Source organism: Melanotaenia boesemani, chromosome 22 (genome assembly GCF_017639745.1).
Source record: "Melanotaenia boesemani isolate fMelBoe1 chromosome 22, fMelBoe1.pri, whole genome shotgun sequence".
In the NCBI taxonomy this organism is placed as follows: Eukaryota; Metazoa; Chordata; class Actinopteri; order Atheriniformes; family Melanotaeniidae; genus Melanotaenia; species Melanotaenia boesemani.
Window position 1 is genome coordinate 347,458 of NC_055703.1, and position 27,339 is coordinate 374,796.

Below are 27,339 nucleotides of genomic sequence, written 5' to 3' on the forward strand. Positions count from 1 at the left end.
CACTCCCACCCTCCTCCACCCACACCCCAGCTCCCCTAATCTATCCACCCCATAACCCCTCACTCACAGCCTCTCCCATGCCGTACCCACAAACACTCCCTTTCACACACCCACATCACACTTAACCCTCCCACCATGCCCTGTGGGAGACATCACCTGCAGACCAGAAGACAGCGAGCCCCAAAACTGAGGGGCAGTAACCACGTCAGACTGGGAGCGGGCGGGGGGGGGGTGGGGGCTTGGTTCGTGCTCCGGGATTGCTGCTCATCTCTGCTCGCTCCTGATTCCTACACAGTCACTGAGTTTTCTAGTGGATTTATACAAGAGCTACTGTGTGTAGGGTAAATTCTTTTATTTTTTTTAATTTATTTATTTTTTAGCTGCGTCTTTGGTACTTTGGTTGTTGTCATGATATGTCTTGTTGTTGCTGTCCTGGTTTTTTTTTTTTTTTAGGAACTCCTGATGATTGTCAGCTTAGGTAAAAGCTGTAGGAAATTCTCTGTAGTGTTTCTGTACAGGTGTAGCAGCTGGTTGTCTGCTGTTAGGTTGGATTGAAGCTCGTTGCTTCTGTCTACTGGATCTTTGTCCCCTCTTCCTTTTTTCTACTTTCTTTTTTTTACCTTGCTTAATTATTCTCCTTTTTTTCTGTCCCCTCCAGTCAGGTCCAGCAAGATTAATAAATTCCATAATTCAAAATAAATAAGATAAAACAATATATTTTAGAAATAAAGAAATAAAAATCAACTGAGTTGCAACATGAGGTTTATTTCATATTTTACTTATTTATTTTTATTTTTATTTTCTTTTAGTGTGGCAGGACAAGGTTTCCATACATTGAGTACTTGTACTTGTACACACATGCACGCGCACGAAGTCCCATCCCAACGTGAGGTGTTTGAACAGAGCACGCGCCATGCTGTGTTGATTATTGGGTGCAGAGGGTGATGCGGCGAGCAGCGTGCGTGCACTCGTGAGGACCTTCGTTGTAGAGAGAAAACAAGCCACAGGCTGCGGATGACGCGTTTTTACCTCGTGCGGTTCTGACAATACGGACATTGATTATTTAATCAGAACCAGAGGTCAAGATGAGATTTCCGACGGAGAATCCGAGAAAACCGGAGAACATGAACCCTCCACCAGGTTAGAGCAACAACCAGCTCGTTATTCTGTCATGCTGCTGTGTTCTTCCTCTCAGTGCTGCAGTTCCTGCAGGGTGATGATGAGACCTGCAGCTTGAGGAGGAATCAGGAGGCGGAGGATGATGCTGCATGCAGAAGTTCACTCTGCAGCCTCGCTGCAACTCCTCCAGACAGACAGAGGCTGCGTGATGATGATGAGAAATGGTTTACAGAGAGAATTGATTCATTCTGCTTATTACCTAAATCCATGTGGGAAAGTCTGGTTAAACATGACCTCATCTTAAAATCTTGGATGTGTCACTTAGGACACACACCCCTACAGCATCCTGTCCTGTTTGCCTTCAAGTTCAGGTTATTTATAATAGTCTACAAATATGACATCTGTCCTCCATTTTCAAGTGTTGCTAATCTATTGATTTCTGAAGCCAGACGTTATCTAGATGTGCACGTGAGCAGGGCAGAGGAAACAGTAACTACACAATAATTCCTGACAAGAATGAAAGCTTCACGATTGTATTTTACAAAAATAGCTTAAATATTTCAAAGTAAAAAATGAGATCACATTCCATTTTTAGCTGATCAGTGACTGGATTAAGATGAGGTGAGTGCAGGTAGAGCATGCTGCAGCAGTCATCAGCCTCATGTTTGGTTATTGGTCGCTTCCTCAACTGTGGAGCCCCGGCTGCTTTTTGATCAGTTGTTGTATATCTCAGTTTTTCTAATGCTGAAGAGGAGCTGCAGGGATTGTGTATGATGTTTTTTAGTCCTGCAAACATCTGGACAACCCATAAAAACACAAGAAGATTCAACTAAACAATCCAAAAATATCGAAACCTCTTAAATGTGAAACAGAAGTTTCAGCTCCATAATTTCTGTAAAAGACAGCTTTACGTTAAAAAAATTGGCTAAGTTAAAAACCCCTCAATTAGAAACAGAACTCCAGATTTTTGCAGGATTGTGAAGAAGGGTCAGGGAAAGTTAAAGAAACAAACAAAAACAAAACAAAAAACAAACAACAACAAAAACTGTCATCTAAAGTTTGGGCAGAAATGTTTTATGGAAGCTGTTACATACAGGTGACTAACTGTATATTTCAATAGAAAATTTTCCAGTTGCTGAGTATAGCAATAGCAATAGCAGTAGCATATATATATATATATATATATATTCATGAGTATATATATATATATATATATATATACTCATGAATATTTAATGGTTCAGACACAGAAACAGCCCGATGCCAGTAGAGCTACTTTTGGAAAAGCTGAAATTAAGGACCAAGGCTGAATTTGGGTTAATACACCTTGAAAACAATGTTACTGGACCTCTGAAACCCATATGAAATTGTTGAAAAAATGTATAATATGGGAGCTTTAATTTATGAATTAATTGTGTTAAAAAATTTGAACACAATTAACTCATCCGTCATTTCTCTGTTATGACGGCATGACGTGGAGAAGCACGATGGAAGAGATCTGTTCATTTTGGAAAATGATATTTTCTATTTCTTTTTCTTCTGGTTGGAATTGAAATGCAATTAAATGCATTTTATCAGACATTACTAGAGCTTGAGTTTACAATATATGTATTATTTGATTCAGTCGTCCACTAAAACCCATTTGGGGGGCAGCTGCCTAAGCAGGGAAACCCAGACTTCCCTCTCCCCGGCCACATTCACCAGCTCATCCGAAGGGATCCCGAGGCGTTCCCAGGCAAGCCGCGAGATGTAGTCTGTCCAGCGTGTCCTGGGTCTGCCCCGGGGCCTCTTTCCGGTGGGACGTGCCCGGAACACCTCACCAGGGAGGCATCCAGGAGGCATCCTGACCAGATGCCCGAGCCACCTCATCTGGCTCCTCTCAATGTGGAGGAGAAGCGGCTCTACTCTGAGCCCCTCCCGGATCACCGAGCTTCTCACCCTATCTCTAAGGGAGAGCCCGGCCACCCTGCGGAGGAAACTCATTTCGGCCGCTTGTATTCGAGATCTCGTTCTTTCGGTCATTACCCACAGTTCGTGACCATAGGTGAGGGTAGGAACATAGATCGACCAGTAAATCGAGAGCTTTGTCTTTTGGCTCAGCTCCTTCTTCACCCCGACAGACCGATGCAGAGCCCGCATCACTGCAGACGCCGCACCGATCCGCTTGTCCATCTCCCGCTCCATCCTTCCCTCACTCCTGAACAAGACCCCGAGATATGTAAACTCCTCCACTTGGGGCAGGACCCTATCGCAGACCCGGAGAGAGCACTCCACCCTTTTCCGGCTGAGGACCATGGTCTCGGACTTGGAGGTGCTGATTCTCATCCCAGCCGCTTCACACTCGGCTGCGAATCGCTCCAGTGAGAGCTGAAAATCACGGCCCGATGAAGCCACCGGAACCACATCATCCGCAAAGAGCAGAGACCCAATCCTGAGGCCACTGTATGTATGTCATATACATATATATATATATTTATATATATATATATGACATACAACTGTCCGGTCAGCAGCCTTCCTCATGATTGTGTAGCCAACAGAACTAGACTAAGAGACCATTTAAAGCCCTTTGCAGGTGTTTTGAGTTAATTATCTGATTAGAGTGTGGCACCAGGTGTCTTCAATATTGAACCTTTCCACAATGTTCTAATTTTCTGAGATACTTCTTTTGGGGTTTTCATTAGTTGTCCGTTAAAAACATCAGAATAAAAAGAAATAAACATTTGAAATATGTCAGTCTGTGAGGAATGAATGTCTACATTATACAAGTTTTACTTTTGGAATTGAATTACTGAAATAAATCAACTTTTTAATGATATTCTAATTTTAGGACGAGCACCTGTATACTGTAGAGCGGATGGATGGTCAGTTGCCAGGGCATCTGTCTGCCATGAAGTAGACCGGAGTTGGGTCTTTAGGCAAGACCCTTAATGCTACTGCCTAACCTTCTCATCAGGATTCAGCCGAAGAGAGAGATACTGGCTCAGACATCGTTAAACGAGGTCTGCATCAGGTACTGAGGAACCAGGGTTCTAGGGAGAGAACTGGACTACTGGAACACAAAATAGAAGCCACTGGGCACAAAATGCAAACAAGGCACTGCTCTAGTAATCCTACTGAGCGGGGATACATGGAAGAGAATGTGGGATATATGGACACTTTGATACCCACATTCTACACTGACACTGAAGCAACTTGTAGCTCAATGTTCCAACATCCACAAACAGCAACTGCTATCCCAGTTAAAGACTGATAGATGCAACACACTACTGCTATGACAAGGGTGAGCCAGGACGACCAGTCAGAAGAGGGAGTTAACATCAACTACCCTCCAGAGATTTGGTACCAGCCCCAATGATGAACGAGAGAGCAACTGACCTGAAAGACACAGTAAGATCATGCCTAAAATAAAAGTCTGTCAATCTAGCAAGGGCATCTGTCTGCCATGTCTGATATATCTGTCTGATATACAATTTAGTATATCAGCTCTCCTTCTCCATTATATCTGCAATATGAAGGACAAGAAGGAGCCACCAAAGAGGAGGAGTTTAAAAGCCAAAATCAAGGCAACTCGGAGGGAAGTTAGTCAACTGTCAGAACTCCAGAAAAGTACAACACAAAAGGGATACCCAAGAGGTACAGCCAGATGTACAAACCTGAGGCTCTGGAAACTGCCAAACAAGGACTCAAAGCACTGGCTGCACAACTGAGGAGATACACAAGAGAAATAGAGGCCAAGAAAATAAACCAAATGTTTTTCATTAACCAAGCTAAACTGTACTCCCATTGGCAGGATAATCAGGAGATGATATCAGGGATGGGACCCACCCTGAATGGCTGACCAAATTAGTCCTAAAACTGAAAGATCCCCAGAAGGAAACAGTCTCATCAACTATCAGCCAATAACCTCTCACTGCAGACGTACCAGTCCCGGTACATGACTACTAATCAACAAGATTGCAGCCATGTGTGCAAGCCCCTCCATCATGAATGCCCACAATATCCACATCAAATGAAAGCTCAAAGTCTCGTCTTTTCGATTATATAAACCATTTTGACACGCAACAACCACATCACTAACACTAAAGCCTTTTTTACAGAAAAGCAGAAAGTTTAAATGTTGACTTTCCTTACCTTTGAGGGCTCTCTATAGGTCAAACATCAATATTTCCCATCAAGTTTAGTCTCATTCTGTCCGTACAGGTTAGGCAAGGACAAAAAAAAATAGTTTTTTCTGTGTGTTCTAAAGTGTATAACTTTTTATCAGTAATACTTACAGTGATTCTGATTGCTGTGGGTGAAACTAGAGAGTGTTACCTTTACAAAGAGCTCAAGCCTGTACTTGCAATCCAGAGGATTCAATAACAGCAGTAATTCTAACTTGGAGAGGTCATATTACAGGCGTTTTTGCCAAAATGACCCCGCTTGATAAGGGGTTAAGCTAAGTGGGCACATGGATCAATACATAACAGGGACACAGAAAGGCATTGGTAAAGGGACCACAAAGGCCAAACACAAGCTGCTGGTTGATGCAACACTAGACAGACAACCCTGTGCACTGCCTGGATTGATTACCATAAAGTCTGTGACTCAGTGCTACATATATGGATCCTGGAATGCCTGACTGATGGATGGATGGATGGATGGATGGATGGATGGATGGACGGATGGATGGACGGACGGACATATGGATGGATGGATGGATCGATGGATGGATGGACGGACGGACGGATGATGGACGGACGGACATATGGATGGATGGACGGATGGATGGATGGATGGATGGACGGACGGACATATGGATGGATGGACGGATGGATGGATGGATGGATGGACGGACGGACGGATGATGGACGGACGGACATATGGATGGATGGACGGATGGATGGATGGACGGACGGACGGACATATGGATGGATGGACGGATGGATGGATGGACGGACGGACGGACATATGGATGGATGGACGGATGGATGAATGGATGGATGGATGGATGGATGGATGGATGGATGGACGGACGGATGGACGGACGGACATATGGATGGATGGATGGATGGACGGATGGATGGATGGATGGACGGACGGACATATGGATGGGTGGACAGATGGATGGATGGAAGGAAGGATGGATGGATAGACGGATGGACGGATGGATGGATGGATGGATGGATGGACGGACGGACGGACATATGGATGGATGGACGGATGGATGGATGGAAGGATGGATGGATGGATGGTTGGATGGATGGATGGAAGGAAGGAAGGATGGATGGATGGATGGATGGATGGATGGATGGATGGATGGAAGAACAGCTGATGGATGAGGTCAGTACAAAGTTCAGAACATAGTTGTTGGCTCAACTCTCTCTAGAAAGCTTTGTCCTGCTGGTAATTCCTGTAAAGCTTGTATAATGTACTTTATTATCGAGGGAGTGGCAGCCTAGTGGTTAGTTAGTTCACTTTATTAAAGACATTCATCGGTCCATAGTAAAACCAGAAGGAAAAAAGAAGAAAAATAAAAGGAGATTAAATCCAGTGTCACAAGCGGGTCCTGACGGCATCTCAGGACAGGTGCTGAGGGATTGTACGGATCAGCAGGGCAGGCTCTTCACCACCATCTTCAACCGGTCCTTTAATCAGGCTGCTGTCCCTCTCCATCTGAAGTACTCCACCATTGTCCCCCTCCCTAAGAAAAACACCATTAGTGAATCGAATGAGTATTGCTCAGTGGCACATAGTTGTAAAGTGCTTTAAAAACTGGTCCAGGCCCACTTCAGTTCCTGTTTTCGTCCTGGGTTTGACCCTCATCAGTTTGCCTATCGAGCCAACAGATCCACAGAGGAACAGTTTCTATGCAAATGCCATCTATATGCTAAATTCTAGTTTTAAGAGGTTTTATTGAATGGTTTTATGAATGTTATGTTTTACCTAGAATTTTTATTAATTTATTGTATTTTATTTTAATTATTACTTATGCACTTTAAGGACTGTACCTTCAGTTTTTTTGTTTTCATACCATGACAATTAAGACATTCTGATTCTGATTCTGAGTCTGAGTCTGCCAGACTTGTTCATGTATTCATTTATTATTGCATTATCTACTTCTGTTATTTCAATTGCAAAGGATTTTTAGAAAATGACCAGTAAGGTAATAACTTATTTATTACATATAATTACAACATGTTATTGACAAGTTATTAGATTATAATGTTGATTACATGATTTAAGTTTATGACATAATGATGTTTCAGCCTTAATCTTAAGTTTTTTAGCTGAATGATGACCTTGTATAATTTTAGAAAGATTGACTGTTGGCTCAGAAGGAATTGTGAGATATCTTTAAATTATCTGAAATATCAGCAGCCATTTTGCCTGTTTATTTTCAGCAGACTTAACAGGATGCAGATAATTCATCTCTTCTTTTGTCTCTTGTTTCAGTGGCAGTTCAGACTAACCTAGTTCCTCCAAAGAAGGTCCAGCCTGGCATGCTTCAGTCCAGCCTGGTACATGCCAGCGTGGCCACCATGCAGAACCCGATGGGCTGCGTTTTGCCGCGGCTCTCTGTCTCCTCCCGCCCCGCCAGCATGGTGGCCAGCATGGAGGTGGTGGCAGATGGCTCAACCCCGTTCACTATGATGAAGCTAAAGACTGTTCTGGCTGTATTTGTGGTGGTGGTGGTCTACCTGGTGGCAGGTGGACTGATGTTTCAGGCTCTCGAACAGCCGTTTGAAAATAACCAGAAGATCGCCATTACATCAGAGAAAGCAACTTTCTTGCAGAAACATCAGTGTGTGTCCCGGGATGAGCTGGAGGCCATTATCAAGGTAGGAGCATGTCAAGTCCATACCCCCACCTATAAACAGCTCTAAAACCTCTTTTCCACTAGTACATATGCTGCCCTACCTTACTCAACTCTCAAAGGTTTCTGGGGTTTTCCACTCGGGGTTTCCCAGACTGAGTAGATACTTGGCACCAACTCCATAGACGTTCCAAGCGGGTAGAGTTGGGTTAAAAAAATGTGACGTCCACAGAATGCAGGTGGACTGATTGATGAGGGAGTGGCTTCAAAGGACTTTTTTAAAAACCCAGCAACACTGACCTAGTTATATCTTTGTTTACTAATCACCACTAAACACTAAAAGAAGAGGAATTTGTCGCTTTATTGTGTCTGTAGTCTTCGACTGGTAAATGGCTGCATAGAAACCATCACAATGCCCCCCCAAGAGGTGCAGGTTTTTTCTGCTTGGTGGCTGATGCTCATACCCAGAGGGAGCTGCTTGGAGCAACCCGAAAATGAGAAGGTTTACCAGGTGGTCTCCAAGCTGATGGCTGCTCAGGGGTCCAACGGACTTCTAAACAATGTAGAAAGAAACTTTTTAAAATACTGAAATACTAGTCACTACTGGACCATCAAAGACTGAAAAGGCTGGAGTGGGTCCAACTGGAAGGACTGGAAGTTCGTCAAATGGACACTTTCCAGGCAATTCGGCCACTAGATGTTTTGATAGCTGATGGTGAGTGTTTAGTGAATTTAAGCATCTTTGTTACATATCACGTTGGTGACAAGCTCACTGGAAACAATAAGGATATTTCGAAGTAGCACCATTGTTTCCTGTATGCAGACAACGAGCTAGCTAGTTAGCTACTGATACTAGCTCCGTGTCCTGCTTGCATTCTGAAGTATTTCCTACTGAAATTTAAAAGTAAAGTCAGCATGTCCACGTTTTCTTACAGATTGAAAAGTTGTTTATTACATCTGATCCAATGCATGGACTTAAGTTTTTTTGTGTATTTTCATTCAAGAATCCACCTCCGTCATGGACCCGAGCTCCTCTCCTCCGCCCCAGCTGCAGCTACCAAACCGACTCCAGTACCATGTGCAGCATCGACCACGGCGGACGCTTCCGAGCTGACAGCAACGGTCCCATTCCCTAATTTGGTTTGAATGTATTTTTGCACAGTGTACAGGTCTAAGGAATTTGCTCCTGACTTTAATAAATCATTCAGTGAACGTTATTTGATTGCGTCATGTTTTTTTTATTATGTGTTAAGACACTGGGGGGGACACAAGACATTCCTCAAATTTACTGCACTCTGGACAACTTCAGTGTAGAAATAACGAATTAAACATTGATCATATGCTGATTTAGATTCACACACAGTAAAAAAAATAATTCATGGGAAAACGGTTGGATCTGGTGTACGAGCAAGTCAGACAAAACAGCTGCTTTTTTTTAAATGGATTTTTCTTACAAACTACTTTGTAAAAGTTTATTTTCGTTTATTTTGTGGACTTCAATGTTTATTATCAAAAGAAATAGTCAACAGTGATGTATTGGCCACATTTATTTTAGCACACTAACGATAACTAACTAGCAGTCTGGCTCTAACTAGCAGTCTGGCTCTAACTAGCACTCTGGCTCTAACTAGCACTCTGGCTAACCAGAATTCAGGATCAGCTAGTAAACAGACTGACACATGGCAGCCACAAGACTTTTGCTTCTATCAGGACTCAGGATACCAGCAGGTCTAGGCTACCCCCTAGGTATCAGGCTATCCACAGTACCTGGCTTTCTCCAGGCCACCAGGTTACCAGCTATCATTTGCTATCACTAGGCCCAGGCTTCCGCCAGGGCTCCAGGTTACCACCAGGCCTAGGGTTCAAACAGGGCTCTAGCAAGCCTCCTGTCTGCCAACAGGACCAGGATTTTCCAGACCTCCAGGCTACCAGCTATTTCAGGCTCCCTACAGGCTGTCAGGCTACCACCAGACATTTTGGCTATCAGAAGGCCAAGATTACCTTGAGCTTATCTTTTATGTACCATAGTTTTCTTATTTAGTTTAAACCTACTAAAATGCCACCTAAGATAAGTGAAGAAGATTTAATTTTTCTCAGTTTTTCATGTGCTTTTGGATTAGCAAAATCTACTATAAAGACCTCATCACGCAACATGAAAACAGCTTCAAGGTCTTTGTACAAATGTTGAATGACTCAAGCAATAAACGTTATAAAGACTTGTTTAGAAAATTGCAGGAGGTCAAAAAGGAGCCTTGAAATGCCAACACGGAGGTTCTTCTAGCTGATAACAAACGCTGGTTGGACAAAGTTGAGCATCTGGAAAATCAGTCTGGAAGAAACAATATTGTCACTGATGGTATCCGAGAATCACCTGAAGAAAGCTGAAAAGAAATTCAGAGAAATCTTAAGTGAAAAAATTAAAATTGATCACAAACAGATAGAAACAGAAAGAGGACACTGCAAAGGTAGGCCACCAACCAAAAGGCCAAAATCTATTATAGTGAAGTTATGCAGGTATAAAGATAGATTTACATGAACGAAGAGTCAGGGATGCTGCTAAACAAAAACACAAAGAACTGCTATCTGAGATGAGAGCTGCAAGAGCAGTGGGAGAATATCTGAAGGCATATCTGAAATTTGATCGACTCATCCTGTGTCCCAGGAGAGATCCGCTGTAGTAAGCTGTAGTAATAAAATGTCACACAAGGTTTGTAAATCATGAAGCCATTTGTCTTCCACATTATGTCCAAACAAGCGCAGTATTTACATGCTGAAGGGGGAACCATCTCATGTTATAATTTTACCACTGGTAAAATCTAATGTACTATTTAATAATGAATATCTGTTACTTCAACTTCTGATGATACAAAGGTCTATAATAATTAATTTAATCCTGATTTATTTTTGTCTTTAAATAATGTATCTACAAACTTGCATGATTTTACTCATTGTCCATCATCATGTGATTATTTTTACTGAAAATAATATTAATTATTATTAATTATTTTCTATTTCAACATACAAGGAGTCCAGCATCTTTTCTACTCTACATCTGAATATAAGTCTTTCTAAAAAGCTATAGTTTTTATCATTATCTCTCATTGAATCTTGTCTTCTCAATTGTTGTATTAACTAAAACAAACAGGATATCAGCTCAGTGATATAACCGTTTTTATTTTCTATTCTGTCAGGAGAAGACAAAATGAAAATCTTTGAGCTCACTATATGAAACCGCTGACTATACAGCCCCAGAAGAAGTAGAGGAGGTGTATGGGAGCATTTTCCTTTCTTTAGGGAGGCACTGCGTCCGTGTGCACCATCATTCATCTGTAATCAAGAGCAAGATTTGATTTGAGCAAGTTTTCTTGTTTTCATGCTCAAATATGTTCCTCTCTGTCAAAACTCTGCTCTCACACTCAGAAAGTCCCGTCTTGTTCTCAAATATATTGTCTTCCTTTCAAAACTCTGCTCGGCTCTTCTCAGGCTTAGTGTTGCAGGTTCAAATCTCCTGCTCCAGCTCGGTCTCTTCCCCTCACACTCAGACACATTCACTGCTCTCACAACTTCTGCTCTTGGATGTTTTCCTCTCTCTCGGGTTACTGAATGAGCTGTCTGTCAAACGTCCTCCACCTTCTTCAGGGTGTGCTTGTTTTACTCAACACTGTGTGCTCAGAAAATTGGTACGTAACTGGGCTCATCAGTAAACACATGGATCACCTCGACCAGCAATCTCTAGTAAGATTAGTTTTACTATGCTTTTCTTTTGATACATGCACGTGAGGTTTTTTTTTCAACGGCAGAAAAACACAGTAACTTATTTACTCATAAAGTACTCATTTAAAAACTAACTCTACAAATGTACAGTATTCTATGCTAAGGAAATCACAAATTCAATGACTAGATATGAATATTTATAAACTAAATAAATATTCTGCTTTTATGATATTATAGAGTTAACCTACGATAAATTAGCATGCATAAGGGGCTGAACATTATTCCTATAGGTTAGTTAAATATCACTATTATCACATTATCACTACTCATAGTGTTGAGTAATTGTTACCATGATGTCTTTTTCACACACACACATAGTCAGCCATCCTGATGTAGATTTATTATCTCCACTTTGTGTGTCCTCATCTTAGTGGAGGCCGTAGCTGATTACAGATGCTTGTAAATGTTCTGAGAAAACTCTTTCAAGATGAGAACCAAGAAGTCATTCCATCTGTTAGAAATCAGAGGGCACCCCAAATTTACCAAAATTTCAACAAGAAAAATGCCTTATGATAAAAAGGTTTGTTTGACACCGGTTTGCCAGTCCTGTGCACAGAAAGCTGTCTGAACAGAGTACGGTGGAGCAGAGCCAGGGCCGCTATGCAGAGTGCTCTGTCAGGGCACCCCTCTCTCCTTCATGTGGGTACCAACCACAAACTCATAAGGTTTGTAAGTTTTAAAATGCATTTTAAAATAAACTGTTATTCTGTCCCAAACACATTCACAATGACTTTTTTTCTTAACAGGTTTAACATAATAATCTTCGGAGGCTTTGATGGCTTTTCCAGAAAGGTATTGTATTTCTAATGTTTTTTTTTACTTTTACTTAGTGATTTTGGAAAGGTTTTTAATTGTGAAATTATAAAATGTGACCAGAAGGAAAAGCAGTCAATAACATTCTGTGTTTACAACAGACTATTCATTAAGAACCTGGAACCTGCCAACAACAAGGCCTCTAATGGGCTCAACTCTTCCTGATCTTATGAGAGAGGAATAGGTTGCCCTCCAGGTACCCGGATAACAGAATGTCTTCCTAATTCACTTCTGTATCAGGACATGGAATAATTATTGCTCTTTTTAAATATATGCTAGGGTGAGAGGGGAGAACGTGGCTCGCTTCTTGTTCACTGTGCGGGGAACTGACTGAAGTTTTATCTCTGGAAAAAGTTCACAAACAGAGGTAAGCACAATTAAGAGTTTCTTAGATTAAACTGGTGTAATAGATCAACACTGGATTGATATTAAATTAATTTATACAATTATTTTTTTTAATAGCTGCACTTTTAAAACTAAAGATATTAGTTTGTTACTGGTATTTGCAGAATACAAAAGAAAAAATTCCCAATGCTCTTCCAGAAAGCTGCTGCTGGTCATTTTGCTGCTTCCGGCTTCTGGAACTCATTTCCTCATTATTCAATCAACTGTCCAGCTTTGTTATCAGACTTTCGAACACATTGGGCAGAATGCTCCCAAGAATTTTAATAATTATCACCTCACAGAGATGTTTAAAGCATAAACAGTTTTTATCAAACAGATGAAGTAATGTAATAGATACCCCAGAGCTTTTATTTCAGTGTGTAGACTTCATGTTTTTTAGAAATTGTGTCATAATTTTTGGGAAGAGGTAAATAATGTAATTATGGTAATAATGATACACTAAAGGTTACAAACTACTCGTTTTACATTAATACCATCTTCTTCTAAACAGGATTGAACGACTGTGGCGTGATGTCTGGACAGCAGCAGCCAGCATCTGTTGTCCTGCACAGTCTGGAGGAAGATGGACTGCTGGATATTTTAAACTCACTTCATCATTTTTTGGTGGCATTTTGTGTTTTTACCCCGGCTCAGGAGTGACCTTGTAACATTTACTCAGGGCTGGAACCATCACCCTCTCCACACCGAGGGAAACATGACCCCTCAGCAGTTGTAGGATGCAGGCCTACTGCAGCACAGAACAATGGAGGATGTAAATGAGGTGCATGCTCTCTTGTCCTTCACTTTTCTACTGAATCTATTTGTTTGTGCAGGACTTACCTTTGTCTCCAGCATGCTTTGCACAGTTGTGAACTATGTGAGCCATACAATTTGCCTTAATGATGTCGCTGTTGTCTGCCTTTAGCTTCTGGAAAACAGAAGTGTTTGTTCCGTAGTTTAGACCAGCGTTATCAGCAGCATCTGCTGAAATCGTGCCCAGTTTCCCTCTAACTTACTTGTAGTCTATCTCAGAGACAGTGGGAACAGTTTAGTTGTATCTGAAGCCACAGAAAAAAATGGCATGTGGACCTTTTTGTTGCTTGGGAGAGGTTGAACCACTGGTGATTTCATTCTCCAAAACAGATTTCTACAGAGACAGGTGCAAGCACATCTGTCACAATGGATGCTGCTTTTGTATGACTACATGACATTTTCTTTTCTCTCAGAGTCTGGAAACATGACTGATGTTGGCTTGTTGCCACAGTCTTCTGACCTGCATGACTAGGAGTGTTGCACAGTGTGGTAAACAGTTGTTACTTCAGCAGCTGTTGTCTGTGTTAGAATCTTGTTCAGGCTTTAGCAGGAACCGGTCCATTGACTGGGAAACCTCCTTTTGAGCAACATGTTTTTGTGGCGCTCTCATTTTCTGTGCCGTTTTATGTCGTATTCCCCACCATGAAAAAACCTGAACAGGTCTAACCCACGAGTACACGCTTTTCCAGTCTTTGTTGTAACAGCATTTTCTCTTTTTTTTTTATCTCCCTGTCCTCCATGTTCACTCTGTTATTTATGTATTTATTTTTTTACTGTTTGTTTGGGGTGGTGCACCCTGGACCTGCGTTAGTTCCGGCTCCTAGTTTGACTGACATTCATGCCAATTAAATCAGCCAGACAGGCTGTGTGATATCACAGCCCTGGCTTTTATACACATTGTGTATAAATGCCAAATCTGACAACAAAACGGGAGCCTGTTAATAACAATGCAGGACAACACCTCAATTTGCAGGACATGGGAAAAGTAATGGAAATGCAGGACTGTCCCACACAAAGTGATGCTGACAGAGCTACAGGTATCAAAACCTTCTATTATTGGAAGACTTTGCACTGAAGAGCAAGTTCACATTCACCCCGCTGAGTGATCTGTGGAGGTCCTACATGCAGGGAAGAAAGTGGGCAGGGATGAACTGTATGAAGAGTACTGTGTGACTGCCACACCAGCAGGAAATTGTAGAGAGGAGAGCTCCTGATGTGAGAAATGGTCCATCTTGCTTAAAGGCACAAAGACACCAAATCTGACTGCTGTTGCATCCTTTCTCTTCAGCATCCCCATAACCAACGCTTCTGTGGAGAGGGTGTTTTCCCCCCTGACTGCAGCATGGACTGTCCAGAGGAGCCGTCGGTCTGTGGAGCTCATCATGAGTAAAAATTCAAGTCAAGACCAGCTTTGAGTACAGTTGTAAGGAATTCGACAGCTATGCGCTTAATCAGACCTTATTGGAAGCCGCATGCTCAAGCAAAAAATATAAAGCCAAGAGGATCACCTAAAGTAAGACAAACATTGTATAAGATATAGATTAGAACATTGTGGGCTCTGAGTCAGTGCTAGATCTGAACACCGTCTGCTGTTGTGGTGTTTCCCCACCAGGTGCTGGAAGTGTTGCCCGTGTGGGCCAAGCCTGCAGTTGTTGCTGCGATGGAGAAAACTGGAAGACTTGTGATTGACACAACTTAGAAGATTTTTTTTAGCCAGATTTCCTTGGTGCTGAAAGAGCATTGCTGAAATGATAATCATTTTTATTTATTACAGTTTCTGCTTTCTCCTTATAAATTTTCAATTTCAGGTTTTATTTGTTGTTCTATGTTGTGCCTAATTTTATACCCAGTGGTGCCTTTACTGGGTGGCATTGTCCAGTAAATACAGATAATGCAAATGCATGTGTGGTGAGTGAATCAGGGCTAAGTGAGATGAGCTCTTTCTGTAGTTAATGTTCTGTTCGGACAGTCAGCCTATGTGTTGCATGTAGCAGGCTTCAATACATGTTGTACTTGAATATGTGGGTTCAGTATGTTTTTCTACTAGAGCAAACCCTTAAATGTTGTGGTGTTTGGAGTTGTACTGGCGTTGTGTACATGCAAGCCAAACCTTTTAAAGCACATTAAAGAACAGTTGAAAGAACAATTGAAGCCTTGTCTGCTCATTCGGTTTAATTGTACAAAGTTTGGTTTGGTAACTTGAGAGGTACTGATAGATAGATAGATAGATAGATAGATAGATAGATAGATAGATAGATAGATAGATAGATAGATAGATAGATAGATAGGAGCAAAAGACTCAGAAAGCTTCCATATATATATATATATATATATATATATATATATATATATATATATAACATATAAATGTGTGCACAACATATACAAATCAACAAACAAGAGAGCAAGAGAGAATAAGAAAGAAGAATAGATATAAATGGATATAAATGTAAATAAGGAGAAAAAAAATACAAATGTAAGAAAAATAATGTAAAAAAACAAAAAACATAAGAATTTAAAAAGTATGTATTTTAAATTGTATGAAAGTTTTGTTGTTTGCTTATGTCAGAGGATTTGAAAAAGTTGAATTTCAATAAAATGTAATATATTTGTTATGTTTTAATAGTAATGGTAAAGTTAAAGGGGCTGATCTAGAACTTTTTTTTCTTATTTTAGACTTTATCTTGATCACACATTGTCCCACACTTCTATAGTCTGTGTCCCACATTTGGTGAGTTGGGATCTGGTCACCCTACCCTGACATGATACTGATCAGTATATTGATCATGCTTTTCCTGTGCATCTGTTTGTGTTTGTCTTCCCAGCGCTCCATGGAAGCTGTGAATGCTGGAGTGAATCCTGTTGGTGACACTTCCTACAACTTCAGCCACTGGGATCTGGGTAGTGCGTTTTTCTTTGCTGGAACTGTGATCACAACAATAGGTAAAGTGATTATTGTATTACAGATAATCTCACGTAGAAGAGATGAACATAATTCAGTGGAGGGAATGCATGGTTTCTCCATTAAACATAATTGGTAAAGCACTGATTAAAAGTGATGAATATTTGAAGATTAAATTAAAGATTAAAAAAATACTTTTCTTTGTAATTAACCCCCTTTTATGTTAATGTGTGTGTTTTCTATATTCAATATTGCACAAACAAGGTGTAGGCCTATTATTTACAAAACCTATACTTAGAAAGCTATTCAGGTTTAAAAGGAAAGAATAATCAATGTTTGGTAATTTGTCACTATTACAGTTTAGCTGTTGTGGTTTATTCAATATATTTCTGTATTTAAAAAATAGTTATTAGTTATTATTAAGACTGTCAAAAATAATGTAGTAACTAATTTATGTAATTAATTGTGTTATAATTTTTAATGCAAATAAAACATGTTGCAGCATCCGTCATTTATAACGGATGCTGCAACATGAGGCAACTAGATGAAAAAAGCTGGTTGGCTCTTGAATTTAGAATAGGTTAAACATTAACAGAGAATATCTGACTCCAATAAAACTTTATGTATTCAGCACTGTTCAAGAAGAAACCCACACTCAACCCAGCCCAGGTTGGAAACTACCGGCCGGTCTCACTGCTTCCATTCATGTCTAAACTACTAGAGCGTGCCGTCTTCAGTCAGGTCTCACAGTTCCTCCAAGACAACAACCTGTTAGATCCATATCAGTCTGGCTATAGGCAAGGCCGCTCTACTGAAACTGCTCTCCTGTCAGTTACTGATTCCCTACCGGTTGCCAGATCGGCTGGTCAATCCTCAGTCCTTATACTGCTGGACCTGTCTGCTGCCTTTGACACAGTCAACCATCATATACTGTTCTCCACATGCTCGGAGCTTGGCATCTCAGGATCTGTTCTCTCGTGGTTTATGTCCTACCTCACAGGGAGATCCTTTAAAGCATCTTGGAAAGGGCGAGTGTCCAGATCACATGGGCTGACAACAGGGGTGCCGCAGGGCTCGGTGCTTGGCCCTCTTCTCTTTTCACTATACACCTCCTCACTCTGTGCAGTCATTAGCTCTCATGGTTTCTCCTACCACTGCTATGCAGATGACACTCAGCTTTTCCTTTCTTTCCCACCTGATGACACAACTGTCTCAATGTGAATATCAGCATGCCTTGCTGATATCTCTGCATGGATGAAGGATCGCCACCTTCAGCTAAATCTGTCCAAGACTGAGCTTATTGTCTTTCCAGCCAATCCTTCTTTACCGCCACAGATAAGCGTGCAGCTTGACTCCATCACGCTTGTACCTACGTCTTCTACCAGGAATCTTGGTGTCATGGTAGACAACCAGCTGACCTTTAAGGACCATGTTGCCTCGGTTTCCCGGTCTTGCCGATTTACTCTCTACAACATCAGGAGGATCAGACCCTACCTGACTGAACACACGGCCCAGCTCCTGGTCCAGACTCTGGTCATTTCACGCATTGACTACTGCAACTCCTTACTGGCTGGCCTGCCTGCATGCTCAGTTAAACCTCTGCAGATGATCCAGAACGCAGCAGCACGTCTGGTCTTCAACCAGCCCAAAAGAGCTCATGTCACTCCACTGCTAATCGCTCTCCACTGGCTTCCAGTTGCAGCGCATCAGATTCAAAGCTCTGCTTCTGGCTTACAAAACAATAACCCAAACGGCTCCGGTCTACCTCCACTCCTTAATCCAGAGCTACACCCCCTCTCCACAGTTACGCTCTGCCAGTGAAAGACGCCTAGTGCTCCCACCACAAGGTGGCGCCACATCAGTAGCTAGACTCTTCTCCTCTGTTGTTCCCCGGTGGTGGAACCATCTACCAAACTCCTGTCCGATCCGCAGAGTCCTTATCCACTTTTAAAAGCAAGCTAAAGACTCAGTTGTTTAAGGAGCATTTCCACACTTAGCTTAACTCTTCTACTCAGAATGAGGTAGAAAGATTTGTCCAGCTCTTTGGCTCAACCAGTTACTGAAGAAGCTGCTGCACTTATGCCCAAGATGATGCTGTTTGATGAAATCGTGATGTTTGTATTTAAACAAAATGACTTACAAAAAATTACAAAAAAACTTAAAAAAAAATAAATAATGTGCACTGCCTCTAGCACTACATGACAGCAACTGGTCCAACTGGACTCCCAGCAGTCTGACTACCACTTAATGATGACGTCCATCTTGTTTGAATTCTTGCTTGTGTAGTTCTTACTCTCAAGTGTAAGTCGCTTTGGATAAAAGCGTCTGCTAAATGAATGTAGAATACAATAGAATAGAATAGAATCAGAAATGAGGAGGACGACATCAAGGATCAATTTAACAATTTATTAACAGATCAAAAGCAATTTAGTTACAGAGTCTCTGTGTTCAGAGTACTTAACCAAACAGAACGTGGGTCAGGTCGAGAAGTCTGAAGCCCCGTCCATGCTTTTAACAAGGCTTTTATAGAGTGTAGGTTGTTCTGTGGGGAGGTCCTCTATCTTATCACACACACACACACACACACACACACACACACACACACACACACACACACACACACACACACACACACACACACACACACACACACACAGCTGTGAACAACTATGAGCCAGTTGAGGCATATATATATATATATATATATATATATATATGTATGTATATATATGTATATATACATAGGATTAATGAAATGTGTTTTGATTTGACAAAGAATTTTATCAGATTGTTTATTTGCAACAAAATAATTTACTTCAGTTCAGTTTTCAGAAATGAGAAAATAAATGAATATCCACTGTATTTATTTTATTAATTTATTGAATTGTGTGACTAAATCTTCCGTGTGCTTTTATGTTCTTCACTTAGTCCTGTCAAACCCCTTCTTTCTCCTTTTCACCCTCCAGGATATGGAAACATTGCTCCGAGCACTGAGGGAGGGAAGACTTTCTGCATTCTTTATGCTATTTTTGGAATCCCACTGTTTGGATTTCTGTTAGCGGGTGTAGGGGACCAGCTCGGTACAATATTTGTCAAAAGCATTGCAAAGGTGGAGAAAATGTTCCGGGTGAGTCACATTGAAAATGTGCTCTTATTTCAAATTCTTCTGCATGTAAATGATATAATTATGGGTCAGTTATATTTTACAATCTAATATAAATGTTGAGCACATGATGCAATGTGAAAACATTTAGCTGTAGATGTAGTGGTAAGGACTAACTCAGTGCTAAACAAAAGTATTTTGATCAGTTGAGTCATAGGGAATTTGAATTGCTGCAATGAGAAAACACACAATATGAAAGAGTATATAAATATATATTTACTACATTTAAAAAAAAATACTTAAAAAGTAGCATCACTAGTTGTTCAGTTTTACTGAATAAATTCACTTGTTTCCCCCCAACATGGCGCTATGGCAGACGGCCTGCTAAACAGCAGCTAAACTTTTAATTTACTTTATCTTTCTAATGACCTTTTTCCTGTTTTGTGTGTCTTTCATAAATCCGACTGAACATCCCACCCCGGTGGGCAGACTTTTGTGTATTTATGTACGTGGTGGTGTTCTTTGCTCAGGACAATAGCTTTGATCACACCGTGGCCAGCTCATCGTGATGTAAAGCATCAACCAAGATCAGTTCTGACATCCCCAGTGGATGTCCCAGCAGGTTCAATCCAACGTCAGACCGTGCAATGCTCAGAGAAACCGGACAAAAGCCACATCTCAGTTACAATCCTCAGTTAACATGTTCAGTGTTCATGACAGTCCAATTAGAAAAAGACTGAACCAGTATGGCATGTTTGGAAGGGTTGCAGGAGAAGCCTCTTCTCTCTTAAAACATGGTAGCATGGCTTAGGCTGGCAAAGCTGCATCTAAACAAACCACAGGACATCTGGAACAATGTCCTTTGGACAGACCACATCAAAGTGAGGATGTTTTGGTCAGAATGCAGAAAAAAACAGCACATCAGCATGAACGCCTCATAGCAACTGTCAGCACGGTGGTGGAGGGATGATGATCTGACACCTTGCAGTCACTGAGTGGACCATGAACGCCTCTGGATACCAAAGTATTCTAGAGTCAGATGTGAGTCCATCTTTCTGACAGCTAAACACAGCAATAGATCTGCAACAGAGTCAAGGTGTTCATATGATCCAGTCAAAGCCTGACACCATCTGGACCTGCAGCATTGCTCTGGTTCAGTCTCTCCAGCTACTTCACCTGACTGCAGGAGTCTGACAGGCTGGAGGGGGAGGCAGAGGTCCAGTCAAAGTCAGACCTCAGCTTGACTGGGACCTTCAGAACGTTGCAGAAACTAATGCTGCAAACCTCAATGAACTGAAGCAACATTCAATAAGAGTGGAGTAACCACATCATTAAGAAAACCATTACTGCAACTTGCTGCTGCTGGAGAAGCTTCTACAGGCTGCTGGATGAATGAACAAACACGTTTCTAAATTATCTGTATTCTGACATTTTTAGGACATTGATGTTTAAAATACAACGATTAATAGAAACAAAAACAAAGACTAAGGACCAAGCAAAACACTCTGGGCAACAAAGTTCCGGAGGTCGGCCCGGAGGCCGAGAAGACCGGTGCAGGATCTCTGGAGGCCGGCCCGGAGGCCGAGAAGACCGGTGCAGGATCTCTGGAGGCCGGCCCGGAGGCCGAGAAGACCGGTGCAGGATCTCTGGAGGCCGGCCCGGAGGCCGAGAAGACCGGTGCAGGATCTCTGGAGGTCGACCCGGAGGCTGAGAAGACCGGCTCTTTGGCGGACGGCCAGAGGGCTGCACAGATTAGAACTGGACCTTCGGAAGACGCGCAGACTGAAGCTGGATCTCATGGAGGCGCACTGACTGGATCTCTGGAAGACAAACAGATGTTAACATGATGTCTGGAGGGTGACTGGGAGGTCGCACAGACAGAAGCTTAATCTCTAGGGGGTTTTCTAGCATCCACATTATGGCGAGCCCAGCTGCTAGAGGCAGAGGAGGAGTGATCTCCTTGACGGCATGGACCACAGGCGGCAGCGGAGGAGCGATCTTCTCGGAGCTGTGAATCAATAGCAGGTGAGAAGCATCTCGACAAGAGACCCTCCTCAGAGACAGGAGCCAGAAGCCAGGGAGGAGCGTCTCGACCAGACCTCGTCAGAAACAGGAGCCGGTGTTCTGTCAGTTTAGCATACATTGTCAGATCAGCGTACTCATAGTGCAAACTGACGAATGCACCTAACCCTAACCTTAACCTTAACCCGCATGCGCATTAATGTAACGTATGCTACTCTGATGCGTATGCTAAACTGACAGAACACCGGCGGAGACTCTGGAGACGTGAGGCGTGGAGGTGGCGGAGACATGGACTGGCATCTGGGGGACTGGATGCCGACATCAGGGACATGGGTGGTCTTGGAACCAGTTGCCTGAAGAATTCCAAGAAACTTGTCATGGCCCTGTTGCACCATTGTCATTAAGTCCTCTGCGCCCAGTAGACCGAGGTACCAGGGTTTGGCCTTCAGTGAGGCTATGATCTAGCCCTGCAGCCCTCATGTGACTTTTTGGCCTGGTGCATCTCCTCAAAACACTTTTTGTACCTGCAGTGGGTTGCAAGGTCCTTGATGTACCGGAACCTTCTGTCTGCTGGGTTTCATATCTGTTCAGATCCTTCTGTTATGTGTTGGCGGAGGTGAGGACCCAAGCCAGGCAGAATCAGGCAGAAGGCAGAATTGTTGCAGATGAAAGGGTTTATTTTCCCAAAAACTCAGGGACAGGGAACCACACATTACAGGGATGAAACCATAAGGATCTGACAAGGGCAAACTGAAAACCATGGGGTATATATACACAGGGGGAGTAATGAGGAACAGATGAGGTGAATGAGTAATTAGACCAGATGAACTAACAAGCCAGAAAGAGAAACCACAGGAGCACAAGAGGGAAAACAGGAAAACTTAACTAAATGTGCCAAAACCCAGCATAATCGAACCATGACAAACGATGATCTTAACAGAAAGCTAAACAAGACAAAAACCAGAACTAGAAACCAAGATCAAAACAGAACTAAACATGAAAAACCAAAACCCTAAACCACGATCAACACAGAAAACCTGAAACCACAAACTATAAACCAAGATGAAAATATAACAAACCAAAGAACCGACCAAAACCCAACACAGGAACCAGGACACATATTTTTATGGTAGAAGGGAAACAGTAAACCTTCCTCAAATACCACATGGTGTTTAACGAGACAACATATTTTTCTACTTAAAGAATTTGCATGTGTGTGTGTTTGTGTCTCACAGAATAAACACAACCAGATCAGCCAGACAAAAATTCGTGTGGCCTCCACCCTCCTTTTCATCCTGGCTGGCTGCATCTTATTTGTCACCATCCCAGCTGTGATCTTCAAACACATCGAGGGTTGGACGGGCCTGGAGTCGACATATTTTGTTGTCATTACTCTGACTACAGTTGGAATAGGTGACTATGTGGCAGGTAAGTGTGGCTTGTTTTAAAAGCTGGGAAAAATAAACAGCATCAGATATTCACGTGTCTTCATGAACTCAAGAGGAGTTTTAGATGAATCGTGATCCACACACCCTTCTCACACTGCCTTTGTTTTTCTCTTGTTGATCAAAACTGTTCCAGCTCTGGTGCCAGCCAGTTCTAAGTCGTTTTACCATAAAGGCATGTCATTACATCACTATAATAATGTGACCAGTAATCGTTTGACCCTTCAGTGTACGAATAAATTTTACAAATCAATGTCTTTAATGTCTTTTTAAACATTCTTTTTAAAAACATGTGTTTCTGAACAATGACTGGTGCTAATTAACGCTTGTATATGTTTTATCCTTAAAGCAAACAAGACTCTTTATATGGGCAATTTAATTTTTAAATGTATAATATTAACAGCAATAATTAAAATTAATAGGGATGCAAACATGATCTTTTTCCTGCTTTGCAACCTATAATTTGAATGGATTTTTATTGGATGTAAAGAAAATGAGGTGATGAGTTAAGGGAAAAATAGTATATGATGGATTTAAACAAGTGGTGTGTGCATGTCTATATTCACCTCCTATTCTTTGAAGCCTCTAAAAAATCTCTACTGCCACCAGGCACTAGGGCTGGGCATAATGCTAATTTTGGTATTGATCCAATATCAAGTAAATCCAGCACACATATTGCCAATACAGATGCCGATACTTTTTGCTTGACATTTCACAATCATTTAATGATTTTGCCTTTAATTATTGATAATTATTATTATCATAATCAAACAGAATAAAGATTATTCTCAAAGAAAACATCTTTAATTAACAAACTGAAAGGCAAAACTGAAACATTTTAATTTAAATTTTTTTATTTGTAAACAATATAAAATAGCATCAAGATAATAAAATAACTTATTTACTTTTATCACAATTGTTTGAAAAAAAAGTCAAACATGCAAATTAGCTAAACAAAAGTGAAAACCTACTATTGGCTGGCTTTCTTTCACATTCTCTGGTTTTTGCCCACAAAGCACTCTGTAAGAAAAATATTGATCTCATCACGCTGGTATTGATCGATATCGTTACTAGCCTTGGTATTGATAATATTGATATTTGGGTCGATCCGCCCAGCCCTACCAGGTACTTTCAGACGTCACATCCATAGTTAAATAAGGTCACATGATCTCAGTAAGTTGCTTTATTAACACATCTAATGCTTTCTCATTAGGAGGAGATCGGAGAATCGAGTACCGCAAGTGGTACAGACCACTTGTGTGGTTCTGGATCCTGGGTGGCCTGGCCTACTTTGCTGCAGTGCTGAATATGATCAGTGACTGGCTGAGGGTGTTGTCCAAAAAAACAAAAGAAGAGGTATGCTCCTACACAAAGTCCTTAAAGCTATTTATGTTATTGTTTACGAACCTTTTCTAACCTGAACAGGGAGACTGTAGCCATTCAAAAGAAAGAATCCATCCATCTTTTTACTTCTGCTTAGCTATGATCAAGCTACGGGTGCAAGCCCAGACATCCTTCATCCAAAGACACTCTCAAGTTTTCCCTGGTGGATTCGGAAGTGTTTCCTTGCTAAGAGGGACATAAAATCCCTGCAGCATATTCAAAGTCTTGTTCCACTTGGACGTCCTCAAAATTCTTCCTCCACAGGCTGGTGTTTTTAGTGCATTCCAGTTGTCTTGGAATTCTAGATGGTCGAGAGTTGGTGATGCCATTACCAGGTAGTTGGCGTTCCAGCGGCTCCAAACAGCCATTTTGTGAGCATCTACAATGCTGTGTGTATCTGGGAATTGTAAAATATGTGCACCATGAAAACAGCAGACAGATTTGGTGATAATGATTAAAAAACACACATATTGATGCGATTTTGCGAACAAACCCACTGTAACAACAAAATGATGGATAATAACTAACTTCTGTTTACACTAGAAACATAACAGACACAAAATATATAAAATCTTAATACAGACAACAATTGACTACAAGTGGTACAGACCGCTGCTGTATTTAACCCTTTGATGCACAGTGTCCACTACAGAGGACACACATTTAGAGGCTGTTTTTAAATGTATGCATGGGTGTGGATCGTACATTAGCAACTTCATTGGACTTAAGTGAGTCACCGATACTCTGCCACGTATAAAGAATAACTATATTTAATATAGTTTATATACATACATTGTAATTACCAAGTTTGCCTCAGTGATAAACAGGAAAATGATCCAGGTGTTTTTATAGAAAATTTATATTATATTAATATTATAGGATATTATTTTATAAATATTTTCATAGATCAAAAAGAAAAATCAACACACTGTGTAAAAGTTAAAATAAGATTAAAAAACAGTAAAGCATCAATGTGCATGTCTGTAGAAGTACAATATTTTATTTGAAAAATATGTGGTACTGTTTTGTAATAATTCATGCACCAGAGGGTTAAATCTGGAAGCTCTGTGTCCTCTGAAACTTACGTGTTTGCTGTTCGGAAAAACAAGATCACGTCGTCATTCCTGGCATAAATTCCTCGGACTTCTGAGGTCTGAGGACAACTGGAATGCACAATTAGCTCAACTGGTTGAGCAACTCACAAACAGAAGGCACATTTTCTTGAGCTGGCAGTCCATCGGGTATTCCAGTTATTGGAGCTGAACGCAGAGCAAGGTATGTGACAAAACAATAGTTTTTATTGACAAATTAAAACTTGACAAATTAAAGCTTGCCCAAGACATATGGATCAAACGTTCCTTCTGTGGCACCATTTATTACACATTAAGTGTGCACTGTGTCAGTGCTGTCATTTCTGACGATGGCCAATACTGCCATTAAGAGAGGGATGGAAGATGGGGTAGGGGAGGTAAGGGCTCTTAATGCCACCAGACCCAAAGCCCAGCAGCAACAGCCCATCCTGCATAACAGGCATTCAACACAGCAACACAGCGACTTGTTCCAATAATCTTTGCTTCTGGTATTCCAAAAATATTTACACGATCAGAAAATATGTGGTCTCTTTGTCCCCTTTGAGGTGTCTAGCCTCCTCCTTGCAACAATAACTGCAGCCATTTCTGCATAAAGTTGTCCCAGTTAGTACCTGCCTTTCAGACGTGGTAAATATATATGCAAAATTAGAGCAATGTGATTTACCAAACAGATTCATGTTTGGTAAATCACAAAACGGCCATATTACATCCAGTGCTAATATGCTAAATGGATTGCACACATTATTTTGCCCGTTCAACTGCAACATCATTTTGCGTGTGCTATCAAGTTCGCACGTTTATACACACGCAAACCTTTAGTAAATTGGGCCCATACCATTTATTTTCCGTTATTAACACTTTTCTTTGTAACAAATGGGCATGTTTGCTTCTTTTACTGGATAATGTCATTGTATATATTATTGGTGATCCTCTGTTTCTTTGAAAATAGCAAAACCTGAGCAGCAGCAATGTGAAATACACATATACAGACGGCTTTAATAATTGTCTTTGTTCAGGTTGGGGAGATCAAGGCTCATGCAGCAGAGTGGAAAGCAAATGTACGAGCAGAGTTCCGGGAAACACGTCGGCGTATGAGTGTTGAAGTTCACGAAAAACTGCAGCGAGCCGCTACCATGAGGAGCATGGAGAGACGTCAGCTAGGCCTTGACCAGCGAGCAGTGTCCTTGGACATGCTTTCTCCGGAGCGCAGGGCAATCTTCAATAGCTTAGACACCAACAACTACAAGACGTCTTCCCAGGAAAGCATTGACAGTAAGTTAAATAACCTTCGGTTGCAAGGGTCTGAGCAGTGCAACCGAAACCCTGATCACCACACTACATCTGAGGATAACATTTTTAACCGCTTGGGCTCTGTCACCAAGCTGACTAAGCGCAACAGGAATAAGGACTTGAAGAAGAACATCCCAAATGAGGCACAACGGCCACAGAGTGAAGCCTTCTGTAGCAGTTTACACACTTTTGACTGCGGCACATCAATAGTTGATGAAGGAAAACTAAAAGATGAAGAAGCTGAGAATGAAGACAAGGAGTGCAATACCAGCTTGTCTAATTTTTCACTCCTTGTTGAACCTTGCAAAGGACTGAATGGATTAACTCCAGAGCAGACCAACGAGAACAAAAGTCAGAAAACGTAACACAAAAGGCCTATTTAGTTGGGTCAGCAGTTTATA

At 41.4% G+C, this 27,339-nt stretch overlaps 1 protein-coding gene and 1 long non-coding RNA gene across 2 annotated transcripts; both read left to right on the forward strand.

The window, feature by feature from the left end:
* Positions 1–945: 945 nt before the first annotated feature.
* On the forward strand, positions 946–27,339 carry kcnk10a (potassium channel, subfamily K, member 10a). Its single transcript, XM_041975068.1, has 7 exons — positions 946–1,140; positions 7,558–7,943; positions 16,528–16,645; positions 19,571–19,731; positions 22,965–23,157; positions 24,388–24,530; positions 26,665–27,339. The coding sequence occupies exons 1-7, from the start codon at positions 1,086–1,088 to the stop codon at positions 27,301–27,303; spliced, it is 1,695 nt and encodes a 564-aa protein (XP_041831002.1). The 5' UTR covers positions 946–1,085; the 3' UTR covers positions 27,304–27,339.
* LOC121633233 lies at positions 8,222–9,135 on the forward strand. The gene is made up of 2 exons (XR_006009018.1): positions 8,222–8,633; positions 8,923–9,135. It is a non-coding gene; the product is annotated as an uncharacterized LOC121633233 (long non-coding RNA).